A 20,367-nucleotide genomic window follows, 5' to 3' on the forward strand; every position below is an offset into this window, starting at 1 on the left:
ACACTAAACACCGATAGTCTCAGTATGAGGAACACCAGAAGGTTGCCAGTGGCGTTTTTATTCAGCTGAGTCAAAAGTGCAACACTTTCATGCGCTACATCAATACGGTTTCCCTGTTTTTATATTTAATACAGTAAATGTAAACCTGATGGGTTTCCTGTCGTAATACAGCAAAACAACCGAACACTGAAACCATGGTGGTATTTATCACAGTAGTGGTCCTTTTTTTTTTTTTTTTTTTGCATGGTCAATTGACACTTCAAAGGTGCACATTTCTCATCTACAAGCAAAATAAAGTCTCCAGCTTATTGCTTTAATAAAACTGCCATGTTGAATAGGTTCAGGAGGTCAGGTAGGATCTCTGAATAAGAGTCTAAACCCAGACATCATCTTCTGACTTGGTATTGCACCTGATTTTACAACACTGAGGCCTCTGATTTTATTACACTGATTATAAGGGATGATTTGGTGTGTGTGCTCCTTGATCTTCGGATCAGTAGACCCAGGACACAGGAACCCACTGTGGGCTTGAGGAGGCTCTCTCTAATGCTTCTTCTATGCCTTTCACGCTCTCGTCTACGTCGTTGTTGACCAGGATGACGTCGAAGAAATGGCGGTAGATGCTGAAAATGGTGTCCGATTCCTTCTGCATGGCCTGCACTGCTTCTGACTGTAGGGGTGGAGATAAATGGGATATTTGTACTGGTTTGTCAGGTGAATCAGTACTACGGTTAATTTAAACAATGATAAACTACTAAATGATCAAAAGGAAATTTGGTTTCATCAGGATAATTAGGTTCCCTTTTGAGTCTGGTTCCTCGCAATGTTTCTTCTTCAGGAAGTATGAGGGAGTTTTTCCTTCTCGTTTGTCACCTCTGACATTTGTCATTTCTATAAAGTTGCTCCATTGTTAAACGCACTACAAATTAACCTGAATTGAAGATTTATAATAAAATTTGATACTTTAGATCATTAACATATAACAGTTTGCATGGAAAAGACAGTAAGGAGTCGAGGCAGCAATTATATCTAGATTATTTTCAACTCGTAAATTTGCGATAACAATAGATGTCTCAAAGTAGCTATACAGAGATAAAGTTGTATAAAAGGATGTATTATAATATTAGTCCCTGTATGTGTGAGCTTATATGTTTATCCCTGAAACTTCATGAGGAAGAAACCTTGAGAAGAACCAGATGCGTAAGGGAACTCATCCTAAACACAATGTCCATTCATTACAGTCAGTGGTGGATAAAGTACATAAAGCATATATTTGAGTTAAAGTAGATCCAGTAGGTAAAATGTGACTCCAGTGAAGTGAAAGTGTCTCTTTAATCTTTCACTTCAGTAAAAGTACAAACGTTTTTGCCTTCAAATGTACTTCAGTATCCAAAGTAGTGATTTATTATAACTATAATGTTCCTATGATCATTTTTATCACGAGTCTTCACTTAATCACCTCAGTTTATGTGTAAAGACTCGAATGTGACTCTCAGCACACTGATCTATTAATAGAATGAAATTAATGACTCAAACACTGATTGATTTCTATTACAATTATCATGAACCCAAAACCTTCTTTTCATCTACTTCACTAAAAACGTGTAAATGAGGTCACGTGTTGTGTCGAGTTCGAGTCTGGAGTTTCTTCATCATTTATTCCTCTCTAAATGTTCTGCTTGATGTTGAACTGATGCTGAACTGTATGTTGGTGATCAGTAGATGCACCAAGCGCCGATCAGAACACGTGTAAAACAGAGCGTGCGCTCGATCCTGATTGGTGACTCGCTGCGTGTACAATTTGATCCTCGTTAATGAAATGGAACGACTGATTTCACTAAATGTAGTTGAGTAAAAAGTAAAATATTTGTAATGTAGTGAAGTTAAAATAAAAATCAAATGGAAACACTTCAGTAAAGTACAGATGTGAAAAAGTACAGTAACATTACATTTACTTCATTACTTCATAACAGTTCCATCATTGTTGAGGTGTTCAGTGATAGGGGAGGTGGGAGCTCAGTGGTTAAGGCATTGGACTTTGGATCAGAAGGTCACAAGTTAAAAATCCCACCACAAGCTGCCACTGCTGAGCCCTCGAGCAAGGCCCTTAACCCTCCCCTGCTCAGTTCTAAGCTGCTCTGGATAAGAACGTCTGCCATATCCCATAAATGTAAATGATTAAATGCAGAACTGTTCATGTAAACTGTAGTCCTGAGCCCACTGTCGTAGACTGTAGATACTAATCACAGCCCAAATCCATTGTTGCCCAGTAACCTCTAGGCTATTTTGTGTAACTTGTAGATGTGATGTAAAATAAAGAAGTTGATAAGAAGAAAGAAATGGAAATAATGTGACTGACCTGGTTGCCCGAGTTGGTTGGTGCTATGAACACGATGAGTGGAGCGAACTCGGCAGTTCTGAGGAGTTTCATCGTCTGGAAGAAAACCATGTCATTTACTCTTAAGGAGTATAAAAATGAACCTAGGCTGAACCTTTATATCCGAATATATTTACATATATTAAAAAACTAAATAAACACAATATAAGTGACATTTGCTAAACGCAGCCATTATTGACCAACCTCCTGACCAAGCAAAGAACATTCTCTCTTGTGCTAACATCTGATAACTGTCTAGGAGAGTTTCAGGTTCTCTCTAAATGGCCCTGAGGTTTTCCTTTATAAACACTGTGAATGTTTACCTGAGGCTCCACATCCAGCACTGCGATCTTATCTTGCTCATGGATCTTCTGGATGGTTTCGATTTTGGTGCCGAACATGTTGCCCTGAAAACTTCCGTACTCCAGGAGCTCATTTCCCACAATGCATTTAGTCATCTCTTCATTGGAGATGAAATAATATTCCTGTCCGTTTTCTTCGTCTTTCCGCTGAGGTCTGGTTGTGTCTGGTTGAATGGAGAGACGCTTTATTAGTGCTTTGCACAGCGCAGGATTAAAATGGTGAACAATAAGTTGATTACTGACTCATAAGAATATCAGGAGAGCATAATCAGAGTTGGAGGAAGTATACTGTTCCTGTAAAGGAGTAAAAGTACTAAACTCCTGCTCAAATATTTCTTCAGTGTCAGTAACACTCCTTATTTTACATTTCTACACCAGTAAAAGTACTAAAAATTTTCGCAAGAGTATGAAATGTATGAAAATAATAGATGCAGGACCACAAGGACCAGCCTTCGCTCCACACATGCGTCACTGATCCTCGTCCCCCACAACCCTGTTGCCAGTTCACCACTGTTCCGTCCTTGGAGCACTTTAGATAGATACTGATCACTACAGACCAGGAACAGCCCACTAGAGCTGCAGTTTTGGAGACGCTCTGACCCAGACGTCTAGACGTCACAATTTGTCAAATCCTTACGCTCGCACATTTTTCCTGCTTCTAACACGTCAACTTTGAGGACAAAATGTTCACCTGCTGCCTAATAAATAAATCCGTCCACTAACAGGTGCCATGAAGAAGAAGATCATCAGTGTTCTTCACTTCACCACTCATAATGTTCTAATGACATAATGTCATGCCTGATTGGTGTAAAACGTGATACATGTCGTGTATGAGACATATATATGTCCTTAAGTATATTGATTTTCAGCCTTTCTGTATGAACTACTTACGAGGTGCAGGGTAGGCGAACTTTTCTGGGTATTTGGTCAGCAGGGAACTTTTGATGTGACTCCTTCCCACACCTGGAGCACCTACACAGAGTGAAAAAAAAAAGACAGACGCATGAATTATTGTTAACGCAAAATTACATCACGTTTTCTGAAACACGTTTTTTCAGATAACCTTCTTACCGATGAACACCAGAGTTTTTCTATTGAAGGCAGGAAGCTGTACGACCTCTTCATAAGAAATAACATCGAGCTGATCGAAGACTGGAAAGAAAAACAGGATCAATTTAAGTTCTATTCATGTGTTAGAAATCCGGATCATAAAAACGGATGTGTTACTTACTGGAACTGTGTTTCGCCAAGTATTTGTCTTTGCATTTCTTCTTTTTGCCAAAAGGACTACATGACTGACCAGCCTCAGAGCTGCTCTTACTCTTGCTGGCTGCACGCCTGAAACAATAAAAAATCAACATGAATAAAGTAAATAAATAATAAACAATTAAGGTTTTTATAAGTATATTATTTAAAATTCCAAGTTAGTAAACCTGGCTAGATTGGATCGTACCATTCCTGAAGTTCTGGGGATGGTATGAGTCCTGCGAAGTCTTTCCCTGAATTGTCCACTCTACCCTGCCACCAGTTGGGATCTTTTTTGTTGATGATCTGAATGATGTCACCGGTTTTGAATTTAAGGCCGACCTCTTTGCAGGGGATGAGGTCGTCCTTGGCCGGGTCGTAGTCGAACTGAGCCCTCATGTACGTCTGAGATTAGACAGAAATTAGATTCATTACTGTTGTGCTCAATGAGAGGTTCAAAATGGCTATATTGTGATTTAAGGTCAGTGATGATCACGTTGTGTACATGTACACACAACGTGACCATCACACCCACATGGTTCTTCTCCTTACACTGTAGCTTTACAATTTCCCACAAATATAAATCCAATCATTCATGTATAGTGTTATAGTGAAAGATGTGTTATATAAACAGATGATCAGTAAATGAGAATGTAGTGTTTGTGTCTGTACCAACCATATTGCTATTTATTATTATTAATAAATAATTAATTTATTTCAGGTCTTTAAAAGAACAAATTGTGTGCTTGTGTCTTTGTGGTATCGTTTGTTTGTCTGGGTTCCGTTTATCATTCTTGGCTTCAATCAGGTGCGTATAATCAGGGATTAGAAACGTTTGAAAAAACGTCCTCTTTTGTTTTAAGTTCCAAGCCTTACTTCCTGTTCAGAAATTGTCCCTTCCTGTATGCCCGGCTACAGGAAGATATGAAGTTAAATATAAACACATATAGCCAGGTTTTCTGAGACTTTCTGCAAAGTAGATGCATGCATTATAATAAATACATTTCTCTCATTTATTGTATGATTCTTTTTTATTCTCAGCTTCCTATAAACGAAGCAGAATCGTTCTTGGGACGTGGAATATATACATATACATATATCAAAACGTTTTCTGTTTGGAACGAACCAAAATATGATAAATATGATTGTTTCCAATCAGAGTCAGAGACCAAAGCAAAGTTTGTGTAGAAAAAACTACCTGTAGTGTGGATGGAGCAGTGAGGGGGCTGTGGAGTTGGTGAGGTGATTGGTGAGGACATGAAGGTTTGAGTTTGGGGTTTGGAGGTTAAAAATGAGGTTAGATGAGAAATAAATTTGGATATTTCACCCATGAAATAGACTTTTGCAAATTGTGAAAAGCTGAAAAAATGAAAGCAAATTTTAAAAGCTTGACTTTATAAGGAAGTGGGATTTTTTACGGTTGGCCGCTCGTGGTGTCTACACAGGATTCTTCTAATAAACAACAAACCACATGTTGAAAAGCCGTCAGTCACCTTCAGATGTTATTAAAGTTCTGAATAAAAATCAACCAGAATTCATGTCTTGGAAAAACTCGTTTCAGTTCATCATCAACCAGAGCAAAGTATTTTTTATGCATTTATTACAAATCAAAGATACACAATATGACCAAAACTTTTCCAGCCGTATGTGCTTGATTTAGATCCACTCAATTGTATCGGACGTCTTTGACTGCAGCATAAAATTTTCCCTTCACTTAAACTAGGAGACCCAAACCTGTTCCAGCATGATGATACCCCTGTGCACAAATCCACCTCCATGAAGATCTACTTTCCATGGGTTAGACTGGAAGATCTCCTGCTATACAGCTCTAAACACCTTTGGGATGAATGTGAATGCTGAAGCACCCCAGACCTCCTCACCTTCTCACCTACATCACTACCTGACTTTACTAACACCCTTGTGGCTGAAAGAATCTCCACAGAATCTCACACAAATCTCCACGAAATCTAGTGGAACATCTTCCCAGATGTTGGAGGTCATTATAACACGGAATGGGAACTGAATATGGAATGGGATGTTCAAAAAGAAGCACATACCAACCTCTATGATGCTTTTACTTATTTCAAGCTTTGGATTTTATTATTCTACTGACAGATAATTGTGGTTCCTACAGAATACATTTTGAAAAGAAAAACAAAAAACCTGCCAATTAAACAAAACTAGTTTAAGCTTCTATATTCAAATATCAATAAATTGATTCTTAAAAATCATTTGACTTCAAAAACATTTGAATTTCACACCAGATGGAGTTCAGAACTGTACCAGGACAAAGACAAAAGCACATTGCGATTAAAAACCAGATGCTGTTATCGGACTTTTGCTCACCTCACAGACCATGGAGCGACTGTGCTGATTCGGGATGATTTTCAAAGTGACGATGCCGTCTGTATCTTTCTATAAAAACAATAATGATGATAATGATCATGACGTATATTTGGAGCATAATGTTTCTAAGAACAGATCCACATGAATCCTTCTCATGTTAGCAATAAGAGAAATACTGACCAGAATCTTTTGCAGTTCATCCACACTCTGATTCGCAACACTTTTACCGTTAATCTCAGCAATTTCATCTCCTTCCTGTAAAGAACCTAGGAGAACACACACACACACACACACACACACACACACACACACACACACACACACACAATGCCAATGCGTTTGGAAATCTAGACTGTGCCTGGCTTTAATTATAAATGGATGAGGTGTTAATTGTAGGTTGAAATCATCATCATTCTCATCATCATGGCTCACCTTGCCTGTGGATCATCCCTCCATGTAATATTCTAGCCACCATACACTTCTGTTTCTCGTTAAGTTTTAGAGTCACACCCTGATCCGAAACACAAGAACACAACACTATAAAACTGAGAACGACGACAAAGGAAGCAATTCATAAACGACGAGGATCTTCAAACAGAATTCAGGACAGTACCAGTGGTTCTGACGGGTGCTTCTCGAAGGCCACCTCGCGTATCTTCGTCACTTCTTTGACGTTCATATGGCCGGTGCTTCCGTTCGTGTACACCGTATTCTGCTCCTTCGCTTCAAATGTCTGCATGGCTGCCTGGAAATTAAGAAGAAAAACACATGACGAGACGTTTCTGTATGGTTTTCAGAAGTTTTCGAAGTGGGTGTAGAAAAGCTACCACAATCCAAACAGCTGTGGTGTACAGAAAAGCATTCCGAACACGTCGAATCCCGAGGATCTATAATCCTGTCATCGTCTGGTCTAAAGAAGCTCCGTTTCTGCTGTAGAAGTGTCAGGGATCCACCAGCCACAACTTCACCAAACCCACCTATCAGTCCAAGTAGCTCTCCTACCTACTAACCACCTGCACCTGGCAGTCATCAACCATCACCCTATATAACCTCCGTTCCCCCACCAGCTCATTGTCCGTTCTACAGTTTTGGCTGAAGAACCTTGTCGACTACCCAAGCTACAGACATTCCGGTTCTGGTTTGGATTACTATTGTTTGCGGGACTCTGTTAAGTTCTACGAACTCTCTCCTCATAGCGTTCACCAGGTTTAGTCAAACCTGGAGTTTATGTTTGGTTTGCCGTTTTCTGCCATTTGCCCTTTGTTGTTCATTAAAACCTTCGTTATTTGCACTTCGGTTTCCGGCACGTTCTTCCGCCTGACAAGAAGGCTGGGTCAGAATTTAATAGAAGGAACATGAATCAAGGAACCTTAACCCTTACACTGCCTTGTATAAACAATCCAGGCGGGTGGTGATGGAGTAATGGTGTTGGGAATGTTTTCTTCACACACACACACACACACACACACACACACACACACACACACACACACACACACACACACACACACATAATAACCAACCGTTTATCATTAGTTTATCTGAGAGGCAAGGATCTCACATTCTGTCCACAATTCCCATTCTTGTAATGGCCACTTCATGCAGGATGTCAGTCCTTACAAACATGTTCTACAAACGTGACATGGTAATTCAGTGACCTTTTCTAGCCACCAGATCCAACAGAGGGACGTGTGAAGATAACAGCAGAGTCACAACACCAACAATTTGGGAAAATCAGCGTAGATTTTGTGATGCCGTCATTTCAACGCGATTTAAAGATTAAATATTGCACTGAAATGATCTTTATATATTTATTTCTCCTCAATAAACTCACCTTGAGATCTTTCTGGTTTATGGACATCTTGAAAAATAATGACTTCTTTCTACAATACTTTACACACGGTGTTTAATCGCTTAGCACAGCACCGGGTAATGTCAGAATGTCACGTTAAAAGGGTTCGGCTGCGCTTTATAGCGCATATCGACGTGTGCCATTTGCTCCAGGTTAAAGATTAAACGTTCCCATTTTTAACAACTCATTAGATCCCAGAAGAAATGACAGGGTTGTCATGGTTCTGCGTGCGACACTAGTGAATCATTTCGGGGTATTTTTTTTTGTTCGGTTGAAAATACATTGAAAAATCACTTGGATTATGTGATCGATAATTTGTATTTTATTCAGATTATAAAAGTAAGTTTTTCTATGTCATGTAGATTAGATATTAAATCCAAAAGCCAGTAGTTTTGATTTTATTGATCTTTAACTTCACAGGATTTTGGAGTGACCATGAACAATCAGCTGCCCATTTCTTCTCAAACTGATAATCAAACACCCTCATATCCATTTCTCCTCTCCAGCATCAGGAAGAATGTGTTTATTTATGTTCACACAGGCCACTCAGATGCTTGTTCAGTCTTCGGACCACTACAGCTCACTCCATGTAGGTCTTCTCCCACACTACCCCACTGCCACACTCCTTCAGCTGGCGTCCATTAGATCTAAAACACTGATGCTTGCCTACAAAGCCAAAAACACACCAACAATGATCTCACACTGCACTGCACCACGTTACCTCTGATCTTCAACCACAGCTCGACTGGTCCCACCATCTCTCAGTGTACAAGGATGACGTACTTCCAGACTTTTCAACAGAACAGCAGTTCTAAAATGATGGATTTATCCTGATGCCCAGCTACTGGATGGAGTTCTCCTCAATTATTCACTGTAGCTGAGGATATTCTCCATATGAAGGTTACTGTGGAGGGTTAAACTCAAGAACCATTTCTCAAGAACCACGAAGAGGTTTGGGTTTTTTTTCCTCTTACTGTCTCATGAAGTTTTTCCTTTCCACAGACACCACTGGCTCGCTCATTAGGATTAAAACTGGGGGAAATGTCTATTAATAAAAGTTTCATACAAATAAATTAGAATTAAGTATATTTTTCTGACACTCTTTCCAGGTAATTATTTATCTGACATCAGATCTTCTCTATAACTCCATTCTGAAACAAGACATGAAATCAAATTAAATTCTTCGCTTGGTATCATCTTCACTTTTTCACACATCACACCCAAGAAATAAGTGGGAACAAATCAATGAAAAGCCTGACAACTTTCCCCCCGATCTCCTGTAACACGTCATTAATGCGTTCTCCGTGAAGCCTTGATGGATCACGCAGCTAAAAAATGATGAGAATCTTCTGGGATTCTTCCTTTATCATGTAAAATGGGAAAAAGATAAAGGCATGATTGCGCAATGAAGCTTTAAATCAGCGAACGGGACGTGTGGCTCACGTGTGGATCGTGACGCTAATCTGATGTGCACTATCGCACGCCTGCGCATGGGCTGAAGGTCACACGCTTCTTATGACTCTTAACTGCAGGACTGGACTTTGGCCTTGTGCTGAGACAGAAAGGAAAAAACATGTGTAGTGTTCATGAGGGACATTAACAGAATAGTTCACTTTAAATTTCTCATTATGACAAAGAAAAAAAACAAATAATCAAAATAATATTAAAGAACATCTCAAAGTACTTCATAAATATTTTTACAAAAATAGGAAAAAGATAAAGGACTTAAGTCCAAAGATGCTTCACCAAACAAAAATATAATATTAGTAAATAAAATATTAAATATTAATATTTAATATATATTTATGGTTTTATTAATTAACACATTTTAAATAACTAATATTTTTCATATTTTAACAAAAAATTCTACGGAAAAATGGGAATAAAAACTACATAATTACGGACCAAGTTAAATTTTGTTCAGAGATCTCACAGTATAGTGTATTGTGACATCACAATATGAAGATTTTATAAAAGTGGACACATCCACCTGCACACACACCTACACACACACACACACACACACATCAAGGGATCGAGCAGGAGTAAGCGCTATTCCTCTTGAGAGCTACAAATGTGCAAAAATAGCAGTTAGTCTGCAAAAACGAAGATTTTTATGCAATTACTTCAGCAAAAAATGCTGATATCAGCATAAATATTGCTGACTATTCCTCTTTACACACACGCACAGGATATGAAAAGTGTCCTGTCAATTCAGCAACAATTGAAACATCAAGGTTCCTTTTTTTCTCCACATTTCATTATCTTGTGATTTTTTCCCAGCATGTATAGCAGTTATAAACATGAAAAAATATATGTGTGTGTGTGTGTGTGTGTGTGTGTGTGTGTGTGTGTTCACGTTTTGTTTGCTCGGGATGGATCAAGTTAGTAAGGTGGCGTCTAATCCAAAACAAAAAGTACAACTTTTTGACTGCAGGTCAAATTTGTTCAGTAGTAACATCATTTAATCAGGGTTGCCAGGTCTGTACCAAAAGAACCAAAAATCAAACAAACAAACAAAAAAAATCTTCCAACCCCAAACCCGATGAAACCTGTGCAATGGAGAACCGGTATAAAAAAAACATACAGTTTTCAAACAGAATAATTCATGAAGTACATTTCTGCTGAATTTATCTCCACTTAGAAGCAGGTGGTCTACACATACGTAGAATTGCACCATTTTCAAGCTTAATGCTTTTAAGTTGGGGGTGGGGGTTGTTAGAGAATTACTATAATAATTCTATAAACTTATATAAGGTAGTGATATTTTATTTCCTGCTGGCTGTGTGACATAAGAACACCGTCCTATCATTTCTAAATACGGATATGCTTAATGCTTAGGTTGAAGTTCTGTTTTCATATCAATGAGCAAAAATTTCACTCTGTTGCCATGAAAAAGTCCAAAACAGGCTGAAACAGAAGTGAAAATCAGCCCAATTCCATCAGAATGCTCTGTACACAGTCGCTCAGGAATCAATAAAAAAGAAAAAAGAACAAAATGTTCAAAAGGTCGAGAACAAACGTCAGAACTTCCACTTCATCCAAAATACAACATGTAGTGAAATGTTTTCTTACATCTATCCAACATGTAAAACAGAAATACAATATAAAAATATATAGTATTATAATATTCAAATGTTTTAGGTAATAAAAATCCACCTGGACACCCCACATTGGTTTCAGATCATCAAGATGAACCCAAATCTTTCCATACACACCAATATAATTCACTACAGAAAACTTTCAGACTTCCACAAGGAGAACCTGAAACAGCCTTAAGGCAGAAAACTCCACCTCAGGTCTTGCGTAACTTTCCAGCTGATCGAGGCATGACACCACCTCCTTGAAGAACGGTTTCAAAAATGCTGACACACCGACTGCAGCACAGAGGGAAGTCACATGCTCTAAACTGTCTGAACAGCGTGTTCTACTAAACATGCATAAGGAGCTCAGAATAACCTCAGTCAGCTGAACGTGTAATTATACAACCACTGATAGAGAAGAACCAGCAAATGTGCGGCGTAGTAACAGCATCAGGTCACCTTTCATCTCTTTCATGTTACCTTATAGAAGATATCGAGCCAAGAAGAATCCTTTAATCTGCTACTGTCTCATCATTTATGAACGCTAGTCAGATTTAGAGTCTGCTGTCGGACACTCAAATTGAGTTTTGTCTAGAATTTATGTACAGTGATGTAATGAACACTTCAAGAGTATAAAAAGGCTCTTCTTGAAAATCTGGAGCTCCTAATTGGGGCAGAGTTTTCAGGTGGCACAAAAGCAAAATCACCCATGGCCTGGAATCCAAAAGAACAAAAATAAATCTAGTAGGAAGGGCAAACTGTGTCCGTTCAATTAGGGAAGGTGGTACCTTAGTGGTTAAGGCTCTTGGTTATGGATCAAAAGATCAGGGCTGCCACTCTGGTGGACCTTGAGCATGGCCCTTATCCCTCTGTATTCCAAGGGCTTACAAACATTGATGGGATATTCAAAGAAAGAATTTTACTATGCTGTAAAAAAGTACTTTAGAAAAGTTTAAAGCTTTTCTTTTCCTTTCTTTCATAGCAACATTGTCCAGTTGTGAGCATCTGTGAGCTCATGTATGCAGAAGAGGGCAGATAGCTCTTTCCACCCAGTGCACCATACCTGTGAGGCAGAACATTTCTCTGAGGTAGAACATCACTCTACCCACCATAATCCCAATATTAGGTGAATCAACAGAATATTTGGTTACAGATCTTTTTTCATTAATACTATTAATACACATCCAAATAATAAAGATTGGACTTTTCTGAATCCCAGACTAACATCCACTGGCCACCCTTTTCAGTAACTCTTTATACAGACCAAACCTATAAGTGACATGTTCTGGGTTGGGGTGAATAATTTGTACCCCAGACCTTGTCATTCTAGTCAGGTCTATTCTAAAATCTGATGTAGGCTGATACACGACATCAGAAAGTCTTGATGACGCATCAGACCATGTAATAAACTGGTACATAGTACATTAACAGCACGTCGAAATCTCTGACCAGTTTCAACAGAAGACGTTATCTGGGTAATCACCTTTATCTTATCAGATCAATGTGTTGAGACACAGTTTCCTTGTAGAAGCAGAATTCAAAGGACTATTTCACCACAAAAGGCATCTGGACCTCTGGACTTCTGCAAAGGCCGCAGCAGATAAAACTATTTTAATACAGCCTGAGCTGGAGAATCTTTTACGCTGAAAAAAGACGACAACAATTTCTGGATTCATGGAGCAAGACATCATCTGGTTCAAGAACTTCCTCATGTGAGCAGATTCTTTAAGGGCTCATTAAGTCAAGACACATGGTGCATAACACTAACCAGCCCCGACTTGCTGCCCCCCCACGCCTCCTCCAGATCATGTGACAACTTAATCACTGAGAACTGACTTTTGACCCACCAAAGGAATTGAGATTAAACAGAAATGAAAAATCGAGATGCATATACATGTTTCATGTAGACTCTGATTCCTGTGGATTTGATAAATGGGGACAAATGAAAGGAAAAATATAAAGCGTGAATGCAGATAGACGTATGTAACTCCTCGGCAAATCTCGATGTTGTGCTGAAACTTTGAACGGATAAAGTTCAAATCCTGGCACCACCAATCTGCCACTGCTGGGCCCCTGAGCATGGCCCTTAACACCTTTACTGCTCAGTTGTAAGCCGTTCTGGTTATGGACATCGGTCAAATGCTGTAAATGTTTCTATTGGATAAATAAAGATGTTTCATCTTCAGCCACATCTCAGGGAAGTCCTTCCAACATCAACAATTGCCACCGAGTATAACACCTTTTTTTATTTTTTTATACTTTATCGATCCCACAAGAAAAATGTTTATTTGCATATTCCAGCAAATCAAGAATCTTTTATTGTCATTTCAACCATATATAGTTAAAGGGTTCTGCTTTTGAGTCTGGTTCCTCTCAAGGTTTCTTCCTCATAACATCTAAGGCAGTTTTTCCTTGCCACAGTCACCATGGCTGCTCATCAGGGATAAACACACACCAGTCACTTTAACTCTTACATTCTGTAAAGCTGCTTTAAGACAATGTCTGTTGTGAAAAGCGCGATAGAAATAAACGTGGCTTGACTTGATGTAGCTGATGCAGGACACAGTGAAATGAAACAACGTTCCTCCTGAACCCTGGTGCTACATACAACAACATAGAGCAATGTTAGGAAGCTGGAGTCAAAGCACAGGGTCAGCTGTTTTATATCCAGCACCCCTGGAGCACAGAGGTTTAAGGGCCTTGCTCAAGGGCCCCAAGAGTGACAGCTTGGTGATACAGAGGCTTGAACCTCCGACCTTCCGATCAGTAACTCAAAGCCTTAACCACTGAGCTCCCACTCAAGTTTTAACAAACAGAAGCATTTGGGGAAGAACCACATCGAGCTGGAACAGTCAGGTGTCCTAATACCTTTAGCCAGTGTATTCCCAATGAGTGGATTAAAATATGCTGCACTTCCTACACATTTTGCATGAACATCTAAAAGCATGTTTTAGACGAACGATGAGTGCTGAATCTCCAGAATGAGCTTTGGGTGCTGTGGGTTTGAACTTCACCGGGGTGACAGATGAGTTGCGCAGAGCAGGTTTTAGAGCCGATGATGTGACCAGTGAGCTGTTTACAATCGGCTCTTCTGCAGAAACAGCATTGTTGGTGCAAGAGCTTGTTATCTCCATCAACATCTACAGTGAATATTGGTTCGGAGAGCCCTCTTGCCCTACTACATGTAATCTACAGGGAATCAGAAAGGGACAGGGGATATCTGTTACGCAAGCAGCTCCGAGCTATTTCCCAGACTTCCCTGCAATGCAGCGATGAGATTCTGCACAACAGACCGTCTATTTATAGGGTTTAGCCTTCGCACTGAAAACATGACTAAGAGTGGAGTAACGACAACACCGGCAAGAATCCATGGGAGGAATCCTTCCTGAGAAGTCGTCGTAGGTCTCTGTAACGCTGTACACCTCAGTCCATCGATCTAATCCTGAACAAAATGTCGTCAGACTGTTTTCTTTCAATCAGGGTTTTGATCAGCGGTCGCACGAAAGCGTTTTTTTAATCTTCTCCTGGTTCATCAGCAGCTTTGATGAGTCACCGAAAGGAGACAATAGGGTCTTGATGCATTAACCCCATCCCCCGGTTCAGGCTTAACGTTCACGACAGCAAAAATGTGACGAGCTCAGCTACGTTAACTCGGATTTTCCTGATGCTGCCGTGACGAAATCTAATCACATTCAACTCATCTAGTGTGAAAGCACATTTATCCCTCAGCCAGAGATGAAATGGAGACGAGGAAAACATGCTTTAACAACGATAATCGTCTCTCTAATAACGTGAATCCATTACTCAGAGCATTTCTCTCCCTCTCACTGTACCTCCTGTTATAAAACTGGATTCCTCTGATGGCAAGAGCTGAGTCACACCATATGCTGTGTGAGTGGTGTCGAAATTAAACATTCAACACTGATGAAGTTAGACCATTCACAAAACGTGAGAAGAATAAAGGCTTTTACGAGAACAAGGCAGCTGATGAAAGAAATCAGAGTCAGACTAGGAGACCCAAACCCCTTCCATCATGACAATGCCGCTGTGCACAAAGCCAGCTCCATGAAGATCTCATTTACATGTGTTGGAGTGGAAGATCTCCTGCTACAGAACTTCAATCCAACTAAACATGAATGCATGTGAACATTGACTGCACCCAAGGCCTCCTCACGTTACCTCACCTACATCAGGACCTGACTTTACTAACACCCTTACGGGTGAATAAATCTCACACCAAATCTATTTTGTTATTCTGGAGGTTATTATAACAGCAAATTTGGACAACATATGGAACGAGATGTTCAGTTGGTCAGTTGTAAACAAACTTTTGTTCACATAGTGTATTTATATAAATATAAAAAAGAAACTCCTGCCATTTTTCCACCATCAGTACACATTAAACACACACACATCGGTTGCTTCTGGCCAGTTTGAGTTGATTATATTGTTTTAAACGTTGAAAAGACATGAGCGTCCACCTGAAATTTTACAAAACCACATCACAATCGCCTTGAATTTCAATTTCCTACAAATTAACGCCGACCTTTTCATTCCAACCTGCAGTGTAATCTTTCCAATCGAATACAGGGCTCGCTTAATACAACAAAACATTTATAATACATGATACGACTCGCTCACAGCTTTATACACATTCGATCCTATAAAAACAGGAGGAAAAAATATTGTAATACAATGTAAAAAATATATTTCACATTTTAATCCCCGATCAGCGTTACGTACAAACGATGTGCATAAAAAGAGTATTGTGACGTCATTTTTTTCCCCCACGATAACGATTTTTTGGCGTTATATTTTCTTAGCCCTTAAATTGAAACATGTTAAAAATAAAGAACTCGAAATCCAATGATGTTGGATTAATAATCGGAAAAAAAAATTATAAGTCGGTTATTAGGAGGGTGAAAGAATGAAAGGTGAAAAAAATCGACGCTACGGTATACCGTGAACGCCGCAGATCACGCACTTGCGCGTCAGCTGTGCGCACGGTTTACGCATTGATGCTGTAAAATAAACCCCCGATGATAATTATGATGATGAAAATGATGATTATTGTTTCTAAATAAAAGACAGAAGTGTTAAACTGCACGAGCTGTTTCACACAACGCAATAAAATAAATGTAATGATGAAAAATATTTATCAATATAAATGTTGCCCATTGGAAGATGGATATTTTGGTTATTCTAAAATAATAATAATTAAAAAAATCTTATTATAATAAAAAAAATATGGAGGTTGATTTAAAAAAAGAGAGAAAGATGAAAGATAGAAAAGGAAGAAGAGTGACAGGGCTGTTTTCTTGGCTCTACCCGGAAGCCTCTTTACCTTCTCCTGGTTCTTGGGTTTGTTCTGCAGAAGCTGCTCCAGGTACAGGTCGGACAGGGCCGTGCGCGCGCTGTTCACCCTCTCCAGAACCACCGCAGGTTCGTTCTTATCGGATTTTAACGTCATTGTTTCAGTCCTGATGTGTGGACTGTTGAGGAGCTGGAGCAGGAAGGAGACGAGCGGTTCCTGGAGCCTTGGAGAAGAAGAAAGGAGGAGCTCAGGAAGCGGCGAGTGGAACAAAAAAACAGAAGAAAGTTCACGCGCCTCCACCGAGTCCGAAGTTCGGTGGAATCAGGAGCAGAACTGATCTTCTTCCTCGGTCGACAAAGCCAATACACACATCTGTGTGTGTGTGTGTGTGTGTGTTTGTGTGAGGGAGGAGGGGGTTTGGCTTCGGTTTCCTTCACACATAAAGACTGCAGCTGCGTTTTGATGACAAAATCTATGGGGGCGAAACCGACACAAGGTTTCATGCGTCATTATACTTTAATTCCTTTGTTTCACTTATTTCGTTGTTTCACTTCCTCATGATCCAGCAGTTCTCCACCATTCTCTGACATCCTACACAATTCTCTATTATCCTCCACTATCCTCCACGCCTCTCCACAATTCTCCACCATTCCCCATCATCCTCCTCCATCTTTCACCAAACCCTCCATTCTCCACCATCCTCAATCATTCTCCACCATCTCCCACCATCCTCCACCAACATCAATTATTCTACACCATTTTCCACCATCTTCAACCATCCTTAATCATTCTCCACCATTTTCCAACATCCCCTACCATTCTCCACCATCCTCCACCTTCCAACATCCTCCACCATTCTCTGCCATCCTTCACCATTCTTCATCATCTTCCACCACTCATCATTCACCATCCTCCACAATTTTCTACCATCCTCCACAATCATCCACCGTTTTCTACGATCGCCTATACCAGTGTCCATCATTCAATCATCATCATCTACCATTCCCCATCGTTTTCCACCGTCTTCCACAACTTAAGTAATGATGCACTTAGGCTACAGTCAGGGTTGCCAGGTTTAAGCAACATTCTCATTCGAAACACTTCTTCAAAACAGGCCTGAAATAACTCCAAAAACAGATTTAAAATAAGGGAGGTTTTTTTTCTTCTTCTTCTCACTCTTCTCTTTCACTCAGCCTTTTGCAAGGAAAAGAAGTTCACGGTGGTGTGCACGTATTTCTGGTCATTCTTTGTTAACTGACTCAGCATGAATAGTTTTTTAGTTGATTGATCACTAAATATTGTATATTTCACGTTGTTCCAGATAAAAGATGAAATAAACATGAAATAATCGTGGTGATTTTTTGCTCATGGCTCCTAAACTGTGGTCCTACACCATACTGTGAGTGAGGTTCAAACATGGCCATTGTGAAGGTTCTTGTGACCAAAGACGGTGTTGGAAATTCTACAAACTCCATCTACTGACAAACGCAACGAAAATCGCATCATAGCCTCCGGTTCACTAGTCATCATCATGCATCTTCTCCATCTTCTCAAGTTTGATCCATGTGGAATTGTGTTGTGTAAAAGCATCATGTGTGAGGTTTTCTAACTTTACTATCACCCACTGTGTTATTACCTTTATAAAGAATGTTCTACCATGAAGACACTTTCATGTATAATTGATATTACAACAAGTTTGCATGACAAAAAAAACGGATTTTAGCTTCAAAAAATCTTCACTTCATAACTAAAGGAGCAAAATTCATACTTGGGGGTTAAAGAAAAATGTGCAAAATTGTAGAAAATTCAATAAACCAGCATGAAGAAGCAGATGGATGGACCCCTGGTGTCTGAATTTGAAAATGATTTCACATTAATAAGTTCATTAAAATATACCGCCACCTGTTGGCCGCGACTATGTATTACACGTACGATTTATAAGTACATTTAAAAAATTGATCGTTTGGTTGCTACGACTTTGACATAAACCAAAAAAAGACAATATTTTTGGATGAACCCATTTATTTTATTCATCTTTACACAAATGTAAATGTGCTAAGCCTTTTTTTTCTGTTTAGAAAAGTTAATACTCTCGCCCTTAAACTCCAGAGCCTTTAAAATTATCAATTTGGAATTTGTTCTATATTTGTAACATTTTATAATATTTACCTCTAGTTTATATCCCTGGCATTGTTGTGTAACCATCTTAACCAATACTACTTTTTATAAAAGATGAGAAGAAAACCCAGATTTGAGGATTGAGAGACAAAACATGTGGCCAAACATGAGGGTCACCATTCCAACACAAACAAACCTGACCAAAATCTTAAAAAGAATAAATTGATAAACGAATTGGAGAGGGGTTTGGTCAGAAACAGCAAGAAGACTCCACACATGTCTATCTCAGAGAAGCAATTTGATAAACTCGAGGATCTGATTACTGCTAATTATTGAGAAGCAGATCTTTGTCTCCCTCTGGTGGCCATCCGGGGTGATGCAACCTGCACCTGAACAGTATCTTTATTATAAATAAGGCAATAAAAATAAAATAAATAAAAATTCGTGGATGTTCGACTCATTGAGTCTTAGTGCTTGGCCATAAAACACCTCATGCAGATTATTATTATTATTATTATTATTATTATTATTATTATTATTATTATTAATAACCCAGCCATTAGGGAGGCACAAGCCAGTGCATTCTTAGTGCCGGTCCCAAGCCCGGGTAAATGGGGAGGGTTGCGTTAGGAAGGGCATCCAGCGTAAAACACGTGCCAAATCAAATATGCGGATCACAAATGAGAATTTCATACCAGATCGGTCGAGGCCCGGGTTAACAACGACCGCCACAGGTATCGTTAGCCGACAGGGTACCGGTGGAAATTGGGCTACTGTTGGTCAAGGAGGAGAAGGAGAGGAGGAAGACGCCTACAGAGACGGCAGGAAAGGAGCAGTGTAGGAGAGTGGAGTTTCGGGTTGGTACTTTAAATGTTGGTACTATGACGGGTAAAGGGAGAGAGGTAGCTGATATGATGGAGAGGAGAAAGGTAGATATGTTGTGTGTTCAGGAGACCAAGTGGAAAGGGAGTAAGGCCAGGAACATTGGAGGTGGGTTTAAACTGTTTTATCATGGTGTGGATGGAAAGAGAAATGGTGTAGGGGTGATTCTGAAGGAAGAGTACAGTAAGAGTGTAGTGGAGGTGAAGAGAGTTTCTGATAGGGTGATGATCGTGAAGGTGGAAGTTGAAGGGATGATGATAAATGTCATCAGTGCCTATGCTCCACAAGTTGGCTGTGAGATGGAGGAGAAGGAAAGATTCTGGAGTGAATTAGATGAAGTGGTAGATGGTGTACCTAGGAAAGAACGGTTAGTGATTGGGGCGGACTTTAATGGGCATGTGGGTGAAGGGAACAGAGGTGATGAGGAGGTGATGGGTAGGTATGGTTTTAAGGAGAGGAATGTGGAAGGGCAGATGGTGGTAGATTTTGCTAAAAGGATGGAAATGGCAGTGGTGAACACTTATTTTAAAAGAAGGAGGATCATAGGGTGACGTATAAGAGTGGAGGAAGGTGCACACAGGTGGACTATGTGCTATGCAGGAGATGCAACCTGAAGGAGATTGGCGACTGTAAGGTGTTGGCAGGGGACAGTGTAGCTAGACAGCATAGGATGGTGGTCTGTAGGATGGTTTTGGAGGCGAGGATGAAGAGGAGGAGAGTGAGGACTGAAAGAAGAATAAGATGGTGGAAACTGAAGGAGGAAGAGTGTAGTGTGAGGTTCAGGGAAG

At 39.8% G+C, this 20,367-nt stretch overlaps 1 protein-coding gene across 1 annotated transcript; it reads right to left on the reverse strand.

Moving 5' to 3' along the window:
• Nucleotides 1-23: 23 nt before the first annotated feature.
• mpp1 (MAGUK p55 scaffold protein 1) lies at nt 24-17,803 on the reverse strand. Its single transcript, XM_046867511.1, has 12 exons — nt 16,610-17,803; nt 6,944-7,075; nt 6,763-6,841; nt 6,511-6,596; nt 6,331-6,399; nt 4,193-4,389; nt 3,971-4,077; nt 3,811-3,891; nt 3,631-3,711; nt 2,701-2,903; nt 2,360-2,434; nt 24-670 (listed from the first exon to the last, which is right to left on the reverse strand). The coding sequence occupies exons 1-12, from the start codon at nt 16,733-16,735 to the stop codon at nt 494-496; spliced, it is 1,413 nt and encodes a 470-aa protein (XP_046723467.1). The 5' UTR covers nt 16,736-17,803; the 3' UTR covers nt 24-493.
• Nucleotides 17,804-20,367: the final 2,564 nt, after the last annotated feature.

The sequence above is a fragment of the Silurus meridionalis genome, chromosome 15, assembly GCF_014805685.1.
Source record: "Silurus meridionalis isolate SWU-2019-XX chromosome 15, ASM1480568v1, whole genome shotgun sequence".
NCBI classification, from domain to species: Eukaryota; Metazoa; Chordata; class Actinopteri; order Siluriformes; family Siluridae; genus Silurus; species Silurus meridionalis.